The sequence below is a fragment of the Fringilla coelebs genome (assembly GCF_963513975.1).
Source record: "Fringilla coelebs genome assembly, chromosome: 1".
Taxonomy (NCBI): Eukaryota; Metazoa; Chordata; class Aves; order Passeriformes; family Fringillidae; genus Fringilla; species Fringilla coelebs.
Window position 1 is genome coordinate 75,988,188 of NC_140028.1, and position 24,190 is coordinate 76,012,377.

The 24,190-nt window shown below is 42.2% G+C and overlaps 1 protein-coding gene across 1 annotated transcript in view; it reads right to left on the reverse strand.

The window, feature by feature from the left end:
- The window catches only part of MYO10 (myosin X), a gene marked incomplete at its 5' end in the record, with an annotated part of 160,624 nt that overhangs the window by 19,352 nt on the left and 117,082 nt on the right, over nt 1-24,190 (reverse strand). The window contains 8 exon segments of the mRNA XM_084220624.1: nt 290-533; nt 1,825-1,948; nt 3,170-4,072; nt 4,504-4,543; nt 4,845-5,054; nt 6,014-6,120; nt 9,175-9,289; nt 9,423-9,547. Of these exon segments, the coding sequence (XP_084076750.1) occupies nt 290-533; nt 1,825-1,948; nt 3,170-4,072; nt 4,504-4,543; nt 4,845-5,054; nt 6,014-6,120; nt 9,175-9,289; nt 9,423-9,547 (1,868 nt within the window).

The following is a 24,190-nucleotide window of genomic DNA, read 5'->3' on the forward strand; positions in this document are numbered from 1 at the left end:
TTGGGAATCATTACAGACTAAGCAGGGCCTCTAGTCTGGGAGAAAGCAAAGATGGGTTCATTACAGCAGCATTTTTCTGAAGTATTTGGCACTGGCTTAGCTCTGGAGCACTCTCTAGACTTAAGAGAGAGCCAACTAAGGACAACACTTGCTTTCACTAACTTCACTACACACACTCTCCTACTTGCATTGACACAGTTTGTAGGCAGGGCACTCAATATCTTCCCAGACTGAGCTCCAAGTACTGCTTAGAAGGAACCATGGCTAACATAAAACTATGTAAACCTACTTGGCAGTTCGGACATCCATGGCACCCTTTAGCTTTTCTTCACTGTCATTTTCAAAGTACATCAGCTTGGACTGTCTGAGAACAAACCATCTCTTCTTCCAGTTCCTTCTGGAAAGCGTGGATGATCCACCCCCCTTTTTGTGAAGCCAACCCTGCTTAAGTGCTTCCTGCTTAGAACGAAACCACAGGAAGGTCTCATCTTTCAGGACACACCAGCGTCGCTTCCATGTGTTGATTAAGCCACCTGGCAAGAGAGACAACTGTGGGTTTATATGCAGTGAAAACAAACAGCTGTATCATAAAACAGATGCTGTGAACAGCAACAGAACTGGAAGGTGCTGACCAACAGCACTGCAGTTAAACTGTCTGCCGTATGCCACAAAACCTCATTTCTGCATATCCTTGTGGCCACCAATATTGTTGTCAATTTAAACACCCTTAAATTATAAATTGTAGTAAGTCTCTGTATTACAAAAATATATGAAACATACATATAATTACATTTACATATACATAACTTATCTATAATAATAAATTACTGAAAAGTCTTTTTGCTGCACATGAGAATCTGATCTTTAAGACTGTTTTCAATGTATTTCACTGATAATCTAAGAAAAATCGCGTGTTAAGCTCTTTCCTCTCTCCAGGTTATTAGGAGGTAACAATGTTTAACTCAAAACCACAAAACCTGACAAAGCTATGTTTAGAGCAGGAAATGCACCAGTGTGAGCTCAGTCATATCAAAGTGTGGCCATACAGCAGGCAATGCACCTTTTGCACTGGACCTACAGCACAGTTGTGAAAACCTTAACCTAACTGATATGCTCCTGTCATCCCACAAAAACTGACTGCTAGCTATGTCAGAAAGTAAGAACCATGCTACTGCCAGCTGCATTATTTTTCACACAAACATTGTGGTGTGTACACTCATCACTGTTCCTGTACCTAAATAAGGTATACTACAGTTATGAAATCATACAAGGATTCATCTAGATTACAATTTGCTATCAAAAATCAGAAGATAAACCCAAGAATTTTAAGCAGAGAACTCCTGTGTATATTCTTTCACAGTCTTTCACACCCCTTTGCTACATGTAACCCTCTTCATGTCTTCCAGATCCAAAGTGAAATTTCATTAAGGTCAGTAAAATTGGTATGCAATGTAGAATGCTGTCTATGTTACAAGGCTTTGATAGCAGGAATCAGCTTTTCTGAAAATTTGATACAATTGGATTTGTGAGGTATTTTTCTCTATGTATACTGAATATTTCATTGTTTGTGAGACAGCAAAGATGCAAGATGAAACAGAGGCAGCCCAAAATATTGATCTTTTTTTGCAGAGGGGAATAACATTGCTAGATATATGCCACTGCAAGTAACTTAACTTGAGAACAGCTCAAATTAAATAAAGTCAGTTTCCCATCACTCTTTGAAAAATGAGAAAATAGCTTCACTCTACAGGAATTGGGAGTGTAATACACAGTAAATATTTCTGGTTATTTTGTCTATTTAGCAAGTTCTGATTCATCCAGTACCTTTCATGTACAGAAAACTGTGAAAGTAGGGCAGGCTGACACAGCTGTAGACTGAATCCCTCCGGTAGGAAAGTTCATCATCTGTATCAAACCTGGAGTCAAAATCTTCTTCACTGTCTTCAAACTAGACAAGAAAGGAAAGAAAGGTCATAATCTCTCAGGAGAGAGTTTAGATCAAGTTGGTTTAGAAAACTCTAGCTAAAACATTTTATTATGTACTGGAAGGTTCCTCATTGGTTTTCACCCAGCTGACAAAGGAAGGAGTACACTGTAGTAAGTTTCAGCTTGAACTGTTTGATTATAAAACAAATCTGTGTAAAACCTTTGTAGAGGCTCAGGAAAGTTATCCCTTTGCAAGAGTATGGTCAGAGTAAGCTATTCTGTGCTACTTGCCCCTGTCACTGAAGAGCTGTGGGGAACAGCTTAAAAACGTATTGAAAAGGAAACATTGCATAAGCCGTGGTACCAGCTTTCCCTCACCCCAGAAAGGCAGAATTTCTGTTCTGTCTCTGACACACATCCAGAGTCCAGCAGCAGGAAGGCAGCTTCAACAGAGACACTGGAAGTGTTTTTTCCTCAGACAAGAACTGTCAACTGATCCCAACACCCACGATGGCTCTTGGACTGCTTATCAGTGCTTCAAATGTAGTTGATATTATATCATTACAGTTTTACTTCTAAACAAGTCAGTGTTCCTGAAACACCTTTTCTCTTTCCCAATCAAACAGTCTCACAGAAACACCGGGTGAGTGGTAGAGGAAATCATATTCTTTCAAAAATATTTGTAGAAGGAAACCCCACAGTATACTCAGTAAACAGCAATGAAAAATTTCTCTGCAGAATGTGTGTCTGCCTCAGTAATTTAAACATTTTCCATTGCATGAACTTTACTCTCCAAATAATCTCAAAATATGCCTCCACATCAGGAACTTCTGCAAGCTTCTGAATCTTATTCTTCAATACTCTTGCAACTTGCCCTCATAACTAAATTTAGTTTTCCTGAAATTAATTCCCCAACATGCTACTGGTACCCCAACTCCAAACACGTGCACAGAGAAGAACTTGGCTGTGCACCGAGCTCCTCACCAAGTAACACACAGTGCTTCAGTAAAGCAGTTAAAACCGTATCTGTGCAAAAGCCCAGGACTGCAAACAGCATCTGATTCTAATGCACTCACCCCAGTGGCATCTAGATGGCAACAGACCACTATTTCCATAGGCGCTCTGAGCAAATCAAGCTACACAATGTTTTCTAGGAACAGCTACAGTCAATCTACAGTTGCACAGCAGGGAAAAGAAAAAATCAGAAAGCACCTATCAATTATCAGCTAACATTGCTACTCACAGAAGACTGAGCTCCCTCGGAGCTGAAGCGGTATGCTCCAGAGCTATTGTACGTCCCCACGGAACACCGGTAGTCCGGTGACCACTGGCTACTGTGCGAGTTGGAGAAGGTCACGCTGCTGCCAGAAGTGATAGCACCATCTTCGTAGTCGTCCTGGTCATAATCATAGTCTCCGTCAGGAGAAATAAGTTCCACAGAATTTGGGGGTCTGCAGGATACATTTTCTGGCATGCAGTACGTGGATTCGCCGCTGGAAGAGTTGTGGAGACTCACTGTGTCGTGGGCAGGAGGTATGACCATGGCGTCGCTGGCAGCAGGAATTGTTGGCACCACGGTATCGTTCATGTAAGGATCCTCTTCTGAGGAATCATCGCTTGTTCTGATGCCACTGGTCCTTTGATCAGAATGGCCATGCTCGCTCGGGTTGGGCGAATCCTTAAATGCATCATCATCGGCTTCAAAGCCCTCATCTACCTCCTCCTCGGGATATGGCTGGCTGAAGTTAAAATTGGGCTTTTCACTGCAGGCGCTTCCAGTCTGTTCAGCCAGCTCAGCAGGATACCCACTGCCCACGGAGAGAGACCTCTCAATGTTTCGGACGCATTCGTCAATCTCATCGAAGTTCAGAGATTCCAGGAACTCCTGGGCTGCTCGACATGCTTCATCCTCCAGCCGCCGGAGCTCCTCATCTCGACGCTGCTGCAGCCTCTGTAACGAAGCCTCTGTCAAGGACAGCTCCTGCTGCTTCTTCACGCGCTGTAGATCTTCGATTTCTTTTTCCAGACGCAGGATTTCTTCCACCTGCCTGCTTTCTTTCTGCTTCTCCACCTCCTGCTTCAGTTCTGCCTCCTTCTGAGCTTTCTGAATGGCAGCCAGTTCCTGCTTCTTTCTCTCTTCTTCAGCCTGCATAAAAATAAAATGAAACAAAATAAAATCAAGCTAGGCCCCTAAATGCAAGCTTGTTTTTTAAAATTCTTTTCTAAAGCTCTATACTCCACCATGCTCATTCATTTGCAAGGAGCCCTGTCTTCACATCAGCAAGAAATGAAAAGGAAAGGAAAAGAAACAAACTAAAGCATGATTACATTTGCTCAGAGATAGCTGAGTAGAGGAAGTCCAAGCATGTGCAGAAAATTCAATCTTTGCTGGAAATTAAATGAAGCATCAGGTGAAAGAAATTTCCATGCAAACTATATTGAGTTTCCTTTGGCTTTATCTGCCAGCTCCTGTAATTAGTTTAGTTTTAATGCTACAGGTACCTTTTATTTTTTTAATTGCTGGGTTGAGATACTCAAATAAACAGGGTGGCTGAAAGCATTAAGAATGTAATTTACCTGCTGGGCAAGACGCTCTGCTTCTTGCCTTTGTCTTTCCCTAAAAGTGAGTGAAGAAATAAAGTCAGTCAGTCAAGCTCAACATAAGCTCATCGCATTCCTTTGCTACAGCAATAGCTCAGCTTACAGAGATCATCTGCCACCTGGAAAAGGCAGCCAAAAATAAGATCACAACGAATATGTTTGTGACTATGAAACCACCAGGATAGCTATATATGTCTTTTAGCAAAAGCAGCAAAGGTTTCCAAAGTCATTTGTTCAAGAATAGCCTGAAATAAAGGCTTTCAGACCAACAGCTAAAAAGGCACGGGCAGGAGAGTGATGTAAGCCAGAGACTGCACCTTTCCTCCTCCTCTCTTCTTCTCTCCTCCTCTTGTCTCCGCTTCTCCTCCAGCCGCTCCCTGTAAAGACGCCGAGCAAGCTGGCCTCGCCGCTGCTTCTGCAGGACTGTGGCTGCTCTCTTCAAGCACAGGAACTTCTTCCTACCACTGAATGCTCTGTAGTTCTTCTGTATCACAACCACATAGTAGAGAACCTTTCTATACCGCTTTCTGGGGCGAGAAGAAAAAGAAGCAAATTTGTAATGAAACAGTTGTGAGGCATCTCGCCACTGTGACCTGCAAGAGTGAGCCTGTGATAGTTCTAGCTCTGTGACAGCTCCCCCACTGTTCACATTCTTGTCCCTTTGAGAAGCAAGATTCTCTCATTTCTTGACAGCACTGTGTGTGTATTCATTAAGGAAATGCCTCCCTTACATGTTCTTATGCCCCTGCCAAGGAGCTGCTAAAAAGACAGTTCTGTGTGTGCGCACACATGCAGAGAAAGAATATGTATAGCCATCCCACATCTCTGAAAAGAAAGACCATGCATAGCAGGATGGCTGGCATTATAAAAGGGATATTGTTTTTAAGTCGCATACTGGTCAGAATATAAGAACAGGACTAACAAGCACATGAAAAGAAATCACCTCATCATGCAAACAAGCTTCCTTAAACTATCCTCAACTGACTTATAGAAAAAGCAGAGAAATAAATAGATGGGATGAACAGCTCCACCTAACACATAATGCATAAAGCCAGGTAATCAAGTCAAACATTAATCAGAAACACAGATTCCTCATCTCCAGGAACTAAATGGATTAGTTTTATTTTCCTTCTGTTTTCTTACCATGAAGAAGCAAAGAAAAATCAGGATCTCAGCTGGTGACTTGGGGCAGCCCCACTAGGTGCCATCCAACTAGAGTTCCTACCATGGCTCTAATGCCATGATACAATTGGATGGATACTGGCTGACTTCCAAACTTCTGCATTGTCCTATTCATTATATTAAAACAATTCAAACTTTGCATTATTCATGAGTATTTTCAGCTGCTATTTTCAAAAGCCACCTACAGGATTTGAATGACTGGCCCCTACAAAAAGTTGAGAATTGTGTCAGAAGGATTTAACTTCTTGACAACTCATCCATTTATTTCAAATCCTTCCTATTCGTTCTCTCATGTCTCACTTACCGGGCCGCATAGCCTAAGATGTGCGCTCGGATGATCATTGCTGCCTTGGTGACTTCCGCTTCCCGCTGCCTCTCCAACTTGTGCTCTAAGGACTCCCGGAGAAACACCTACAGGAGAAAAGTTCTGACTTAACAAATTTTGGTGAGTGTCAGATTTAAGGGAGAGCCAGATCAGTCTAAGCAGCAAGCCTCAGCTTTGAATTCAGAGAAAAATGTACTATTTCCTCAGCAGAAAAAACAAAATGTAGTCCTCTTAAAAGAAAACACCTGCAGATGATCCTCTAACTTTGGATTTCAATGGGAAGGGTCAGATTACTCTATTGTAACTTTTAATTAGGAGCAGGGTTTTTCCAAATGTAACGTAATTACTGGATTCATTAAACAGCCTTTCCCACCAGAGTAACACAGGCCAAAAAAGCTGCAGGGCTTAGCATGAACTTTCTAATCGGAGGAGCATAAATACCACCCTGATAATTTATGTTTTTCACAGGGACATCAGGATCCACAACCCCTTACAAGGCTTGCAGCTTCTAAAGACATTGCTACAGGGCTGCAGAAGTAGGCAGAAATGGGATTGCCTTCATGCTCACATGGGCTCGACTGTGTTTTCCTGGTATTACATGGAGAGAGCCAGACCCCCACCAGAGCTGGCCGCCCTCCCACAGCCAGAATGCTTCCCAGGCTCTCTTCCAAGCACCAACCTGGACCATTCACCTGCACTGCCCAGTGCCTCTCAGAGGAGCTTTAGCACGTGCACTGACATAAACTGAGCTAACACAGACTATTTTGCCTTACATGAGTAAAACCGCTTCTCCAGTCGAGCAGGGGCATGGGGGAGGTGGCTTCCCTCTTCCACCTGCCTTGACATCTGCTCTTTACCACACACTCACATAGTGGTGAGCTATCTGCTGTCAGCGCTTTTTCCAGCTCTTCTCAACTCTTCTTTTTTAAAGGCCAAGTATGCTGGTGTCAGCTATGGGTGACAACAGCCTGGCATGCTGCTGCCTCACACATGGGCAGCTGGAAATAGCCAGTGCAGTGACACTTTGATAATGTGGGATGAGAGCCAGGCTGCACACCACAGCATGGGGATGAGGAAAGCTCGTGGACAGGGTGGGCTCTGCTAAGGGAGGAGCGCTGCAAAGACACATAAAAGCAGGAATGCATCTTTGAAGTGCTGGGTGTTTTCTCTTGATGTGAAAAAAACCCCCAAAACCCAACCAAAAAAATCTCACATTCCCCCTCCCCCCCAACCCCAAAAAAACCCCCAAAACCAAACCCATTTGGGGATGTTCACATGCAAAAGAAGCTGTTTTTTCCTCTGTTTTTACGTGGGAAAACAGCCCATCATCAAAACCAAAGCAGCACTCTCGAGGACAGGCACAATTGTGAGTTTTGAACAAAGCGAGAAAGGGACTTTCTAGTACGAGTTACCCGAGACAGAACAGAAAAACTCCCACAAAAAGTCTCGAAGTCCCCAGGTCAGAGCTGCACTGGGCAGCTCTTTCTATATGAAGTTTTCCCTCAGGGAAAAAGCCTTTTCTTTCACTCAATGGGGGATCTTTGTTTACACACAGGCTTTCAAAAACACAACAAAATTCTTCAGAAAAGCATTCAGCTACTTCTGGAACAAAAATGGATAGTGAGCAGATATTAAGCTCAGACTAATGCCTTTTCCTGACCAGGTGCATTGCAGCTTGAGATGTAAAAGACCAGGAAAAAAAAAATCACACTGAGGCCAAATCATTGCAATGTCATTATTATCCCTCCAAAATAATATGGGGGCAGGATGGTGCCTCCTCCCATGTCCAGTCTGAAAGCTGTGTCCTCTTGTGCTCTTCTCCTGTTTATGCAGTCTCACAAGTGTGCAGGCAGCTCCTGGGGGAGGATGAGCCCAGGCCCCAGTAAGGGAAGTTACAACAGAGCTCTGGCTCCTGCCGAGGTCCTGATGAGCAGTTTGATAAAAAACTATTTCTGATAAACATGGGCCCCTAAGATGCCAAAGCACTCTCCAGGGCCCATGTACAAATACTGTTAATGTGCTGCATCTGAAAGAGAATGGGATGCAGAACCCAGCTCTGCAGCCCAATGCCACCACTCTGCTATTTGGGAGCCATTGGCTGCAAAAGTGGGATGGGAGATGACATCAATTGCCACAGAATATTTCTGATTCTTTCTTCCTTCTTACAGCAACTGTAAGATGATTGAAACAACTTTCCCAATGCAAGTCTAAGGGTCTTTAAGCATACAGGGGAAGAGAAGAAACCCTTCCAAACCATCCAGTTGTGGGGAGAAGAGGAAGAGCATTTCCTACAGAAATCAGAATTTACATAATATATTTGCTACCTTATGGCCCTAAAAAGCTTTTTGAAAAAGTTTTTAATATTTAGGAGATCTCAAATTCTGAAATGGGGAATCTTCTCCCGAGTCTGCAATGCTTTCATATCATTTGCTGAAATCTAAGAGCACAAATCACAAGCTGTTGTTTACAATCAAACTTGCAAAATGATTGCATAAAAACACGTGGATTGTTTTATTTCTCAAATTAAAATTTGATTCTTTCTTATTCTAAAATAATTTTATTTTTTTTCTTTAAAGAAAAAAAATGTGGGTGAAGGTCAGGTTCTCTGGTAGAACACATATCAAGGTCTAATGTACCTCTGGAAAAGACTCTCAGACTAGGATGGCAAACACACTCAGAGCTCAATTCTGCCATGTGAACGCTGGCTAAAATTCTTCCCCCTGATTTTGGCCACTGAAGAGGTATTGGTTAGGTCAGTTTACTAGTATGAGTGGAGCTCCCTGCAGAACAAAAGTGTTTCCCCACATGTTCCATACTTTTAAAAAATGAAAAAAATCCAAATACCACATTTAAAGTTCTGATCCTCACCAGTGCTACCACTTGTGAGCAGTGACAGGAAATTTTCTCTGTGACTGAATTTACCGGTCAGTTTCTAAATGCTTTAGACAGCAAATTCCTCAGCACAACCATTAATTGTTGCTTTAAGAGTTTCAAGAGCACCAACAGGCATGCTCAGCTTCTTTAAAGGCCAGAAGTAATTACCATTAGAACTACATCTCTGCAGCTGTGCAGTCTAAATCCTGTCCCCTCAGCCTTGCATATGCACCAGCACCACAGTGTGAACATTTAGGTTATTTTACCTTATTTTTTCCAAGCTGCCATTCAGTGCTTGTGTTGTCATACAGACGAAGTAAGACGGCACATTTCTCATTTAAATCTTCAGGGAGAGTTAAGTTTCTCATGAGGACTTTATACCTGGCAACCAAAAAGTATTTATTGCTTCATTTGAGAGATAAACTTCTATTTTTGCCATATGATTATTTTTACTTTTATTCCTCAGGATGGGAATATTGACTTACACTTGAAGTCCGCAAGTCAGGGTGTTTACCTTTTATAAAAGTCTTGAAAGGGCCTCCGGACTGGGAAACCAGCCCTCCGAATCCTGACCGTCTCCAACATCCCAGAATAGCGCAGCTGGTTAAGCACCACTGTCTGATCAAACTGGTCTGGCATCTGAAATGAGCAGGTTCAAAACAACAATTTTAATAGCAATGGTTAGAGATGTCAGGGGAAATAAAGAAGGGCAAATTGTATGAATCTGAAATGCACAAAGCTTAATAACTGGCCACACAATGTCTTAAAGGATATTAGCAGTCCTGAGCATATAAAAATATCTGTGGAATGGAAATCATGGGGTAGTTACAGAATATCATTTCCATAGACAGGACATTTACAGCCATTAAATCTCATCAACTCTCTCTTTCCATTTCATGTGTATTTGTAGGCTATTGCTGTGCAGGCAGAAACAACAGAAAGAAGCACAGGCAGTTAACAGGTCAACAGCTATAAGCTTGATTATTTTGCTTCTTCAGCAATTGAATTTAAAGTCCCTGTAGAGGATTCCAAATGTTGAAGATTCACTTGAAATACAAGCCATATGGATGTAATAAAAAACAAAACCAGAAGGACAGAAAATATTCAATTTTTAGCGTATTGACAATTATCTGCTACGGATAGGGAGGAGTTTGCCAGTGGTACCTCAAATCTTAAATAAGCTGTATTTAAAAGAGTTTCTATTTATTGCTATTCTGAACAGTAGAAATATTCTCTTGTGTAAACAGACTCCCCCTGCTCATCTGAAGTAAGTTCCCCTTGGTTAGCCTGCAGTTCTTTCAGCATTGTTTTCCATTCAGAAAACAGATAACCCCACAGCCACTCAGTTACGCAATCCTGTGAATACTGATCAGCATGGTTCTGCCACTGAGAGCCTCAGGAATGCCCTCAGCCCATCTGAGAACCCCCAAGTCACCTGTATTTTCACCATAGTTTGAGGTAACCCAGACAGAGCCATGCAAATCTGCTCAAGACAGCACTAATTGCTGCCTGGCAAAACGTGGGCAGCCACCACACGGAAACGCCACCACATGTAAACACACCATTTATTTCATCAGCATGAACTATCATCATCCACTTTAACCCACCAGCTGACCCTCCTCCGCAGCCATTTGCAGAGCTGGAGCACAGCGTTCAGCATTTTGCACGTTCAGGAGGTGGGATTTCACAGATACAGCCAACAGTTCACATAAAGATCTGAAGTCCTTCAGCTAACAAAAGTGACAGCGAGATCGAGCCCTGGGAAACTGTCAGTCACAGGACTGTCTTGGTATTTATTAACTGGCTTTAACCATGCCTCTTGTTCAACTTACCAAACAAATTACTCACCCAAATTTTAACTTGACAAATAAATTCAACTTAACAAATAAATTGCACCACCAAATTTTAACTTCTCATAAAAAGTACCTTCAGGAATGCATGGACTCAAAAGCTCATTTTAACTATCCAGTATAACCTTTTCCATCAGTGCCTTTATTCATGAAACAAAACACTGTGTGCTAGTTGTGACACCAGAGGGAGAAAACTTCTCTGTGAAAGATGCCAACCAACCCACCTCCCTCAACAAGACATTTCACTTGGATTTTGTCACGGTGAGTAAAATCTCTGCACACACAGCACGGATGCTTTCAGCGAGGGTACCGGCATTGCCACGGCCGGCATTGCCACCAGGGTTTCCTGGCTGTGCCCGCTGTATGGCACCCCAGTGCCAGGAAGCCGGCCTGGCAGAGCTGCCCTGTGCGTGCCCACGCCTGCCTCTCACGGTGCAGTGGCTGGTGATGCCCGATGGGAAAGGCAGGGAATGGACACAGACGTACACACAGAAATCACAAGGAAAAGCTTTCACTTTTCACCTTGTGTAACTCAAGGCTGGTGCTTGCCACAAGCACACACAGCTTTTTCCTTTAACACTTAAACTACTTTTTAGACCTTTTACCCCACCCAAACTTGATGGCTCAAAAGGTGATGTTTTTCTCAAGACTTGCAAACACAACAGTATTTTGGTGTGCTGAGATGGGGAGGAAAATACATGGATGGGAGTGGGGATACACCACAGCCAGGCAAAATGCTGGTGACATGACAGATGTCTCACTCACTAGGCAGCCTCTCCCTCTGCAAGGGAGCAGCTCCTGCTTTGAGAGACAGATGGCTGATGTATCACCTAACCCTTTTATTGCCACCTCCAGGCACCTAACAAGCCAAAAGTCGGCACCGCACCTGGCTTGAAAGCTCACGTTACTGTTTAAAAAAAACCTGAGTCACAGAGGAAGAAGAAACATTTTGGTGACATTTTCCCTACAAGTACAGAAGTTCAAAACAGCTCTGCCCCGTAACCAGAAGGTGGACATGTTACACAGACACCTAACTTCAAACACCCGCAGTTTTTAAAAAAAAGCATTAAACATTGCAAGAGATGTTGGCATGCTATCAAAACAGGACAGCATGGAGACCATTGCAACTTTAACCAACCACTTTAAATGTCTACTCCATCACTTTACATTACTTGCTATTTTTAATTACTCACAGACACACGAGACATTAAATTGCAGGGTCAAATCCTCCTGGCATATCATTGGAATTACATCTGCAACAAGTATGGCTGCTTTGAGAAAACAGAGGGTTGGTGTTAAGAGATGTGCTGGACTTATCTCTTATGCTTTTCAATATGAAATACTAAAAGGTCCACCCCCCTCCCCATAGCAGGGATGACCTTAAGCACAACTTCTAGCAGGACTCCTCACAATTAAAGAAATCAATTGCACGTGCCTTTATTGAACTAGAGTGCAAGAGCTGCACATATCCCCCTACTGAACTGCAGACACTTCTCAGAGTGACAACCATCTCCACTTGGTGCAGCAATGAGTCAGACTTGCAATAGTATCAAATCTCCATGCAAAGGGTTACCTGTGCAGCTGATGATCACCTTTCCCTCTTTCCTTCAGACTTCCTGTGGTAAGCAAGCTAACTTTCCAATTGATACCAAAGTAATACAGGACAGGACCTAGCTCTGGGGTCTGCTGAATTTCTACCAGTACTGCAGTTAAAGCTTGACTTGGTTCACAAATGAACACTTGGGAAGCAATTGTGTTCTCTAGGAAAACTTCAGATAGCAGAACCACGACTGATTTTAAAACAGTACATCTTCCACAGTAAAAATCTGAAGTCATTCCTAAAACTAAGACTCCTGCAAAGTAAGATCAAATTTACAAAAGAGAAGGCAACCAAAAAGAAAGTCAACAGATAGCTTTCAAAATTGTCTCTCAGATGCAATCAACTAAATTTTCAATAGATATTTTACTTTTATTATGGAATGGCAGTGCTGAACCACTCCAGCACACAAAATCACTGAACTACAGCTAGAATCACATCAGTCAGGTCATGTTAAGGCACGGAGCAATATCAATGTGAAATTAATAACTACAAGCCAGGTCTGTGCCACATGATAAGGGTGCTTTTTTATTGTGTTGCAGACACAACTTGTAACTCATTATTTCCTGGATCCAAAAGTCTCCACTGCATTTGCACCAGACAGCACCAAAGCCAAGACTTTAGCATGACCTGGAGTCTCAACTGGCGAGACTTTGGTTCCTTAAGCTGCTAAATGCTTGCTCTGATCTATAGTCAGTCTCCCAAAGGGCAGAGCTTCTGCCTGAAATCACAATTAGAAGCAGCCATTAGGACAGACATTTAACACCTATGCATAATTTTAATAATAAAATAGTTCTTCAGATTACAGCTTGATTGAGCTTTAAGAAAAAACTTTTCTTTTTCTTCCCCTTTCCTTGGACAGTACCTTTAGTGAAAACCCCAAGGTCTGAATAACACAGAGAACACAACATTTTTTCATTCTGTGCATCATTTGCACAGAAATCCATCACCTGCTGAAACATAGAGCATACCTGACTTCACCCTGTGTAAATCCTTCTTCCTCCCTGAACTCCTGGCTTCCTCACCAGAGTACAAACACAATAATGATGAATTTAAGCACCCTCACAGATTTTAGGCAGGCAGGAGGGAGTTAACAAAGAGACTGGCAAGAGGGATAGGGATGAGAGAAGGAAAAAATCCCATTCCCTTGTTTCGGGATTTCCCTGTAAGAACTTGAGCAGAACTATGTCAGCTTTGCTACTGCGCCTTAAAATTGTTTATTTCCCTGGCTTAGAAAAATCTTTTGTGGAAGATACATGCAGAGAAAGAAAAGATGAAACAGATGTAAAAAAGTAATTTTTAAAATTTAAACTTTTTTCAATGTCTTAGTTCCTTTAAACCTCCTCTCTCACTCCTAAAATGAAATCCTGGCAGTTTTACTCGGGAGAAAACCACCAGAAATTAAGAAGAGGCCAGCCTTTCTCTCCTTTATAAGGGGTTTGGAACTAGTTTTCACACACAAATGTGTATATTTTGTCAGAAACAGCAAGACTTACTAAGCAAGATGTTTCTGAAACGGTCCCCAGGGTCTTCTGGTTTCAGTCAACAGCTCCATGAGTCAAAACAAATGTCAGGCTTTCCTCACAAACAAGTTTGAAAAACGTGACTAATTTAATTTCTAGTATTTATAATCTAGCTGAACTGATATGAAGAATTCTGCATGCCCATTGCTTGCCTTTTTTCAACCAAATTATGCTCAGTGATTCTCATCCAAATGTACTGCTTGGCAGCCTTTGCTGGTGTCAAGGATTCACGCCAAAAACCTGAAAGAAGTGAAAGGGAAATGCCCTTGCCTGCAATAGGGAAATGCTCTGTGACACCAGGACAGGCAGGGATAAGGCCTGTCAGACCTGGAGACTGCAGCTGCACAGCTGTGTGCATGTCATCCCCCTAGCTCCAACAAATCATTTCACCCCCTGCTTTTCCAGCCATCACTTCTTCAGTCATTTGCACCATCAGCTTTGGTGACAACAGTTTATTCAACAGATTTTCAACCTCAGAATTTATGTGCTTCCAGCACATAAAGCAAGGAGCATTAAAACCTGTGCATGTCCTCCCAAGGTCTGGAGCATCTGACCCCACTCACCTAAAAGTCTATTTCCAAGGAAGAAACCCTCTACCTTTTTCTCTAGCATGAAGCCAGCTCTAACTGGAAGAGGTTTGAGTTGAAAGACAGACAAGTTTTTTGGAAGGCATTCCCTTACTGTCCCAGAGTAAACACCAGAAAAAGACAGGACAATAAAAACAAAGAACTTGCCACAGCTATTATTTATTTGGGATTTCTACTGTATGGCACTGGCAAGTCAAGGAATATTTCAATAAACCTGAAACAACAGTGTTTCACGTGTATCCTGGCCTTTTTCTGTATACCCACCCCAAAAATTCATGAACAACCTTTAAAAATTATTAACACTGCTGGTGGAACTTGCTAAAAAAGAACATGGGTATATTGCAATAATCCTCATGCCTCAAAAAAGTTCCACTGCAAACTCCATGCCAGATTTCACTGCAAGCTCAGTAATGACATGCTGGCTCTTTTTACAGTCTCTGCAGGTCTGAACCTGAAAGCACTGCATTTACCAGCAGCAATCACTTACACCATTAGCTGATCACTTCAACTCCTACTACTGCATCTGACCTGCATCACTCATCTTGCAGCCCTGAGTATTTCAGATAAGAGACAGGCTGCAAAATTAGCCACTCTCATGCCACAGCTTAGAGTTTCCTGTGCTAAAAATAGTGCTGCATAGAAGGAACACTGTAATTTTAGAGGTCTTCACCTCTACCAAAACAGTCAAAGCAGGAGCCTCAATAAATGAATGTGAAAATGCTTTTGTATTTATATTCAGCCTGTCACCCAGCTTACTTTACAAGCAAGGGCATCCCAAGGACATTTTTAAGACTGCAGCCCATTTAAGAGCTGTGAGGCAGTACATTGCTACACTGCTACTTGCAGTGGTGTTTAAAAATCTCAACTTGTCAAGACACTGTTGAATTAGATCCATCCACAAAGATGCTGTGGTCATTTTTCAGGTCCTGCTTGACTACATTCAGCAAAGAGAAGAGCCTTGTTGGGGAAAATATGCTCAAATGATTCTGATTGGCTTGCTGAGATTTCAATGCTTTCATCAACCACAATAAAATTGCAATTGAAGGGCTATTTAATCTACTTTTTATTAGTTATTGTCCCTGTACTCTTGCATTTCAATCTTTCTGTTTGGTTTGTACGGACTAAAAGCTATCCCTGAGTAAATCTACAACTGCCTCTTTGTGAACCTTCCTTTTTAAAGGTATCCATCATTTCTCCTAAAGGAAGCCAGGATTTGCTACCTCTGTCATATGGGCCCAGAGGAATGCTAGCTACTCAGAAGGATTCATTTCTTACACACTGATTACAGTTTCATGGAATAGAAACAGATTGGTAAAGGCACAGGCTTGAATGCTGGAGATACCAAAGTTTTCTAAGGGCATATTTAGAGCTCAGTAAGTGATTGCCTAAACTTTCAGCTGAAGGGAACCCTTGTTGTTTGAGTACATTATTCAGGGCCTCCATTGAAATGCACAGCAAGTCCCATGGGCTGTTTGTCCCAGAACTGCAGGACCGTCCATATGAGACAGGCAATTAAAAGCATTTGGGAAGCAGGGATTTAAGGTTTGAAGCCTTGCTGGCAGGGTCTCAGCACACTGACAGAAGGTGTGACTCGCAGCACAGACCCCAGCTGGAACTTTTCATGGACCCTCCTTTCCACCTGTGTGTAATCTGCTGCCATTTCATCTGAGGTCGTCCTTACTAAAGCCTCCAGTCCCTGCAGACTAAACCCCAATCTGGCCCCATTCTCCCCACATTGTGAGCAAGCAGCAGGCTTCTGAAGAAAATCAATCAGGCTGCCTGAGCCACAGACCTACCATGAAGAAACATGCTGTGAGGTACTAATTGCAGGGACAGCAATCCTTCCTTACCAACCCCATGTCAAGACAACCAACGCCAACATCTCCATTGTTCATTATGGGTTAAGAAGATTTGTGCACACACCGCTCCACATCTGCTGAGGCTGCACACAGACCAGCTGCAGGGAGAAACCCTGACCCTCCATGTCATCTAATAACTTACATCTAATAACCTTACATGTCATCTAATAGACTGAGACTTCACCCTTCTTTTTCTTTTGGTTTTATTTTGTTTTAACTTTTCCACTGTAATGCCACTCCTCCATGACAGACTTTTTATCAATAGCTTACAAGATTTTTTGTTTTTTGACAATTTACTGGCAGGCTGGGCATACAAATGCATTACTAAATGCTTAAAAGCACTAAACATATTTTACCATGGTCCCTCTAACATGATTTCTTCAGATAATGGTGCTTGGTATCAAGCATTTATTCCTAAGAGATACAAAGTTTCATCAGGGAATAGGAAACTAAGATGGAAATACTTGAGAGAACAAACATGTTTAAGATGAATTTCCTCTTACCCAGCCAAAGCCTGACACGGCTGTAAAGTCTTGTAGCAATCTGTGTAAGAACCTAATCCTGTGTGTTTCTAGTACCTGGTGCACTGTTACTACAAGTAATCTCACCCTTGAAACCTCCCAAGAAGCCAGTTCTCACTGATACGCTAACTAACAGGATCACTTCAGCAGTACATCCTCAAATGGTACTGCAGATAACTTTGATCCACATTATCACAATTTTCTTTGCTCTCCCCGGTGACACAAAACAGAGCAAGCTCTTTTCAGACTACAGCTGCAGGCAAGGGAAGACAGGACAGAGGGTTATTGCCTCCTCTTCTTTACTGCAGGTTAAGTGAAAAGGACCAGGTGGAAGAACCTCACTTCCAGCTCATGGGTGGGGGGCGCTAACATTGCATTCTACAGAGGGACAAGGGACATCAACTTGTAGAGCACAAGGAGAGTTGAAGAGGATTTTGAATCCAAACCTGACTTTATTCCCAGCTTCAGACTTGGGCACCCACCTGCTGCTTCTCTAGATCTCATCACACACTATCTCTTTAGGATCCCATGGCCCAAATGCCATTTACATTTTGATATTCTTCTATTTTGAGGAATTGCTTTAAAGGGAATACTTAAAATTCACTGCTATTTCAGAAGTCAGTTCAGTGATTTATGAGCAAACCCGTGCTGCTCAGCTGTGTGACACAACAATCATGAAAAATCTCACACCTCTGCAAACTACAAGATTTAGAATAATAAAAGTGTCGGTTGGCTTTAGTTGATTTAAATGTGGAGTGTTCATGCTTGTTGTAAGGCCTGCAACTTCACAGCTAAAAAAGTTAAAATTCAAGAAACATTAAAAAGTCAGCACGTGATCATGCCCCCTTTTCAATACTGAGGCCACCAGCAGTTTCTCCAATACATTTTGCCCCTGCACACAGTTCATTCTCTCTGTGTAAGATGCCTACAAAGCACAAGGCTGACGTAATGCTCAGAACTGCTGCTCAGTGCTTTCTCAAGCAAGGAAATGTTTCAGAGCCATTCCTCTGCCGAAAAAAGTGCGTGGCTTTATAAAATTTTCTCCTTAGCAGCCCTTTCTCCTCTCCTTCCTGTACCAAGCCTGTTGTTCGAAAGCCATAATGGGAAACCAGCCAGGCTTAAATCACAGCCAATATCTGATATGTGCAAATGAGGAACGCTGTGAAATATTCAGCCGAGCAGCTTTGTGTTGCTAGGACACCCGAGGTCGGGCAGCTCTGAAAGGGCAGATTATTCCCAGCCCAGCACAGGGCTCCATTCACAGCTGCCTCTGGGCTCTGCTAGCCAGCCCTCCCGGAGCATCCCTGCCTCCCAACTCCATGTGCTGTCCCCTCCCTTGCCACAGTGCCCAGCACACAAACCCCTCTGCACCAAAAATGCCCCACTGGGCTGCACATGGCTCTGGCTGATTTGGGTCATTTCCAAAGGCTCGCTTCAACCTGAGGGAGCCCAGGGTACCAGGGAGCTGCTCCAGAGCTGGGATCCAGCAGACTTGCAGTGTGTGGGCTGAAGATCTCCTTTAAGTATCAGGAACCCTCTAACTCTGCATTTAAGATCATTTTTAAGTCTAGAGAGGGAAAATTCAAGTTTACAGAGGTGATGGAGATCCCTGTGACCAGCAGAGATGTTTACCTAGCTGACAGCAAGAATTGTGTGATGGTCCACATGAACAGTCCAGCTCAGTCCCATGTAACTGGTGTGTTAATTACTACTGCACCTTATATCTCAGTACATGTCACAAAGTGTCAGTCTAATTTTGGCATTTTTCTTCAAATTTGATCCTCTTAGCTGCTGTTCTTGTATTCCTATACATTTTTACACTATATACTCAGGACTTGCTTTGCAGAGCTGCAGCTGACTAGACAAGAGACAAGACTAGTGAAATGTGTGTATGTGCGTGTTTGCAGGGCAGGGGCAGAAAAAGAAGGCAGTTGTTTGTTTTCGTGTACATTAATTTCACAGAGGAAGGCAATAAATATGTTCTCCTTGGACAGCTTTGTTATAACACAACAGTCCTATCATCCCACCTCCCACTGAGGTTGGAGAGTCTCCTCCTTCAGTTCTTTGATGTTTCTGAGAACCTCATCAAAATCAAAATAGGTATTTCTGGTAATGCTGAAATTTCCAGTGTAAGTCAAACAAAATGCCCCTTTACCTATTTCTTGGTATTTTATATAAACGTGAGATGGAAGAGCTGTGTGGATCACAGCTCTCCATGCTGCTACAGAGGCCACACACAGGTGAGTCAACATCACTCTGGACCAGAACAGCAGGAAGCTCCTGTGTCTTCTGTGTTGATATTAATTGCATTCAGTAGAGAAAACACACCCCACCCGCTGTCGCATCATTGCAACAGGTTATGCATTGACAAGCATTAATATGATTTTTTTGTTCCAATTCCTGTACAACTGTGAAGTAAGAGCTAACTATAGAGTGAATTCACTTTGCTTTATTAGCATGGTGTAGGTTTATCCAAAATGAATGGAAATAAACCTCCTTAATATCAATATGGTCATCGAAGTAACTATTAACTGATTTATCTACACATACATACCTAAGGTCGAGAGAAAGAATTAATTATAATAAATGGTAACAGTACATCAGGATCTAACTAATTTAACGTTCAACTGCCTTCTGAGTGACTTAATTGTGATGCCACTGCTCATCTCCTCTAAGCCTGCAGAATTCACAGCCACAGATCCTGGTCAACAGCCCTTTGTTTCAGTAAGGTTTAGCTCCATCTTCACTTAGACCACACTTTTGGTCGACTCTATCCATTTTTAAGATGATTTTGTGGAGAAAACTCCTGCTCTTACTTATGGCCTTACAATCTGTTGTGTCATGTTCAAATAAGATATTGTCTCTTCTCGTCCCAGAAGTAGATTTTTTTCTATCCCTCTTCCATATTTTCTGATCATGGTGAAAACAGACCCTTGAGACTCCATCAGTGTTTAAGAGCATTTTCACTGCTGCCTTACCAGCATTCTTTCTCAGGGAACTTGCCAGCTGCATGGAACACACAGGACTGGAAGCAATGGATGTAACAGGTCTTGTCTTTGCGCAGATAATTTGTGACTTTAGGCTGGGCATTCACTGCAAGGGAGCTGCACAAATGCCTGTCCCCTTCACAGCTGTGTGACAAGAGGTATTGTGGCTCTGTTACATGCTGGCCAAAAGCAGCATCAAACCAGTAATAACTTTAGCAAAGCATTTACATGTGTGCTTGGAGCTCATTGAGGCCAATGAGATGTACATGTCCTGTAAGAACCAGGCTGATTTGAGATGAGCGATGCTGTGCATGCCAGGGGTCACAGGGAAATGCAATTTTGGATGGCTGAACAGCCATTTCTTCCTTGAGAAATTCCTAGGCTGGCTTAAGTATATAACCCGACATAACCCTTAATGTTTGACTCAGAAGGGAACACTTGAGATAAAATCAGTCTTCCTAAAAGCAATTTTGTTTGACATGTGAATTGTGTGCCTAGATTAAAAACTTCCTTGAAGCTAATTTAAGCACTACACCACTTCTAATAAAAATCATCATTTCTCCCTTTGAAATACTACTTTAAATTGATGAGGCTGGTCACTGTTGCTTTTTGGCTAAGTATGATGTACAAATGGTGTGTTTGGCAAGCTGCAGATGGACACGCTCATCTTCATCATGCTGAATCTGGGGCAGCCATTCGTTTGAGAAAGCCAGTATCACAGATGATCTGGCATTTACCTGGCTTTCTGAAAGTGGATGACTTCTCTCAACCCATCTACATTATCTCTGCTTCACTAATAAAGGTTTGGAGACCCCTCCAAAGCACCTACTTGCCACATACTTTAGGGGATTTCTAGATCTACTGAGAGTGAGTTTCAAAAATGCCATGATTGATTATATCATGTAAACAGTGGAAACAGAACCTAGCACTATGAGTTTGGTGACAAACTTGCCTTCTCTACACTAGATATTGTATAATACCCGTGGGTGTGTGCCACGATCCAAGGTGGCTGCCAAAACAAAAAATTTGCCAGTGTCCCAAATGATTTTCATGGTGCAAAGGGCTTCTTGGCAACCAGCAACTTCACAGACCTGAACTGTGCGCACTTGCCTGGTGCTTGGGACCAAGCAACAAAACAAATACTGCCCACAAAGCCTGAGAAATTGTGCTGCTATGACCTCCCCAGCAAAGCTCCTGTAAGCAGCACCAGCTGCCCAGCTCCCTGCTGCCTGAATACGGAATACATATCAGGAATGTGAAGACAAACCAATAAGAGCAACCTCAAAAACCTCATAATGTGTCAGCCAAAAACTTCCTGTAGGTTAGACTGACCACCCTTCCAGCTCTGTAGTAGACTTTACAGCTATTACATTCCACTTCAGACAACTGAAACCACAACCTGACTGCTATGGACAGTGATAGGAATGGACCTGCTTTGATACTGGGGTTTATAAACTGCCTAAACCCACCAGAAACAATAAATTCTGAGGGTAAGACAACAAGGATAAAACACTTTGATGTCCTTTGAGTAAGCCTTTTGTGTTTAATATTTCATGTGATGAGGTGGCACCAGATGTTCTGAAGTGTACTTAGTCCTTACAAATGGATCATAGTGAGGTTTCCCCCTGAAGTCTTTGCTGCATCCTGTTAAGAATAAATTAAGAAAACTCACATTTATGTATGTAAGTAAACAGATTCAGTTAAAGAGAAAAAGGTTTAGTAACTGATCCAAGTTCTACTCTTAAACAACATTAACTTCTGCTCTTCACACAGATTTTGTGTTCCGAGGGCAGCTTTGACAAAGATCTGTGAATAGCTAGGACAGCACTCTAAATTTCAGTAATCTGTTTTTTATGTTATAACCACTGTTGTTAAGCTTTCTTTTATGCTACAAGTTGTAAATACATTTTTTTGGAAAAAACCAACATGAGAAACAAAATAAATCTTTTTTTTGAAACTAAGAAGATTTAGCAGAAGAAATACTGAATACATATCATCAATGTGCCTACAACAAAACCAGCTACATTTTGACCATCCACCTCTGCTACCACTTGGGGTTTAAAAGGACATACTTTAACATCAGCGAGAGAAGAAGAGCTACAAGTTATGGCAACACTGTTTCCTGCTCCCATAGGCACTTTATCAGATCATGTACCCTCCATCTAGATTTGCAAGGCAAATCTAGGGCTGCACTTCTTGAGACCAGAATAAAACTCCCATAGACTTCAATGATGCAGGATCAAACCCATTGCCTACACAACAGGTTCTCTCAAGCAATTTTATCCTAATTTTCTACCCTGTGGCTGAATTCTAATGTTTGCAGAGACAAGCACTTTAAATGGGAAAGCAAGGCACAAAGGGCAGATCCCAGAAGCAAAGGCAATCAGTGGTGAACAGCACTATTTTACCTGCTGTGTTAGAGGGCTCTTTCATTGGGGGCAGAAGGGAGAGTTGACACAGCAAAGAAGGTCAATATATACCAACTGCTGTGCTGCCCTTTCCATTACTACTGCAGTAATTTTTTTTCCAAGGCATATTCCATTTCCTGTATTTATATGGCAAAAAAAAACTACTACTGTTTCAAGTGTGCCTCATCAAAGCTTTGCCAGTAAAATTACAAAATTAATTGAGACTTCTGGGTTCTGAAGATATCTTGCTTGACTCCCCCCCCACCCCAAATACACTTGTCCCCAGTATTACTTTCTTATCATGCAATCAATGCAAAGATACATGCATTATGCCTTAATAAATGGCAGGAATACTGTAATCTTTAACTTCACATAGCTGGTTTTACTGAATATACACTATGGACTGCTCAACAGAAAAGATCTTTCTCCAGAAAGCAGCCCATCACTACAACAGATGCACGCACAGCTCTGCTTCTGTCGACTTTTTCCCAGCTCTGCAAACAATCATCCCTTTAACTTTCAAACAAAGTGTGATTTATTAAAGCAGACTGCTTGGCAGCAAAGCTCTCCTGGAGTTCGAAAATATGATTAGACCAGTAAGTTCAGTTCTTTTTTCATAAACTTGATTCTGCATGCATTTACCCTCTTTAAAAGAAAATACAAGCTGAGAAACATTTCCAGTACAGCTTGCTCAGGCAAACTCCAGGTACTTTCTATACTTTTTCTACAAGTCCACTGCAGCTTCAGTATGCAAGATTAAAATAATTTAAAACTCTACATGAATTAAACCCCTTACCTTTTAAGACGTTTTCTCCCTTCAGCGTTCGTCCATTGTGAAAAACTGAACCTTTAGCAGGTTTTTTGCAGCTATGCACACACACACACACACACACACAGAGACACACACAGAACAGAGCTTTCTTCAGCTCTGGTATTTCAAGTCTTTCATGTGATATCTTTGGCTGTACTTGCTTAATTCATTCCTGCTGCTACTCAAAGGAAGTCAAGCCTAGCGAGGGCTGGCTCTACAGCAATCACTGAAGATATTCCTGACTAACAGGACACGAGGGCTAATCTCACCTTATAGGCAGCAAGAATGTAAATATATTTCACAGCCAACAAATTCCTAAACCTTAAGAGATAAAATGCACAATATGCCCTATGACACAGCCTTAGCAAGGAAGAGACTTGTGAACTTTAAAGTTTTTGCTAAAGAACAATGCCCTGTACCCCAGCGATGCTTTTGGAGCTCTAGAGATGTCTATTTATCATGGACTGTGCATGTTCCCTTGGAGTAGTTACCATGAGAACACAGCAAACAGGATTTGAATGTAAATTGCCATTTAGAGATGGGGGGACTTTTTTTTTTTTTTGTAGTAGTTAGAGAAGAAAACTTCCAGAGCTTGATGAAGTACACAGTTTTTCAACGCATACATTTGCATGACAATGTTTGCAATTCAAATGCTTGGTAGAGCACACAAGAAGGAAGAAAAGACAAGTTCTTTGCTGGTATTTATAAAAAGCAAATACTTCAGACTTGGGATCAGTAGCTGCAGTTCCACAATTGCCTATCTATGCCACATAGCCTCATATAAAGGAATTCATAAGCTACAAAAAAATCCATCAGGTGGCACAATATGCAAGAATTATTGCAGTGCCTTAAGTCAGCTGCAGGCAGTAAGATGCTCTGCTGCTGGAAGATCAATTGCTGAAGCAGTCAAAAATCTTTCTCACTTCCAGATATTACACTGAACTACACAGAAAACATTGCACATTAAAAATATCCCATCCCTGGGCATTTGATTTTTCCAGAGAATTGTTCTGATACTTTGCCCTCTGGGCCACCCCTATCCAAGTCCCTCTCGAAGCAGCAATTGCTCCCCATGTGTCCCTCCATCCTGCTTACATACTGCCACAGTTACTATCCAAGATTCAGAAATTGCTCCTACC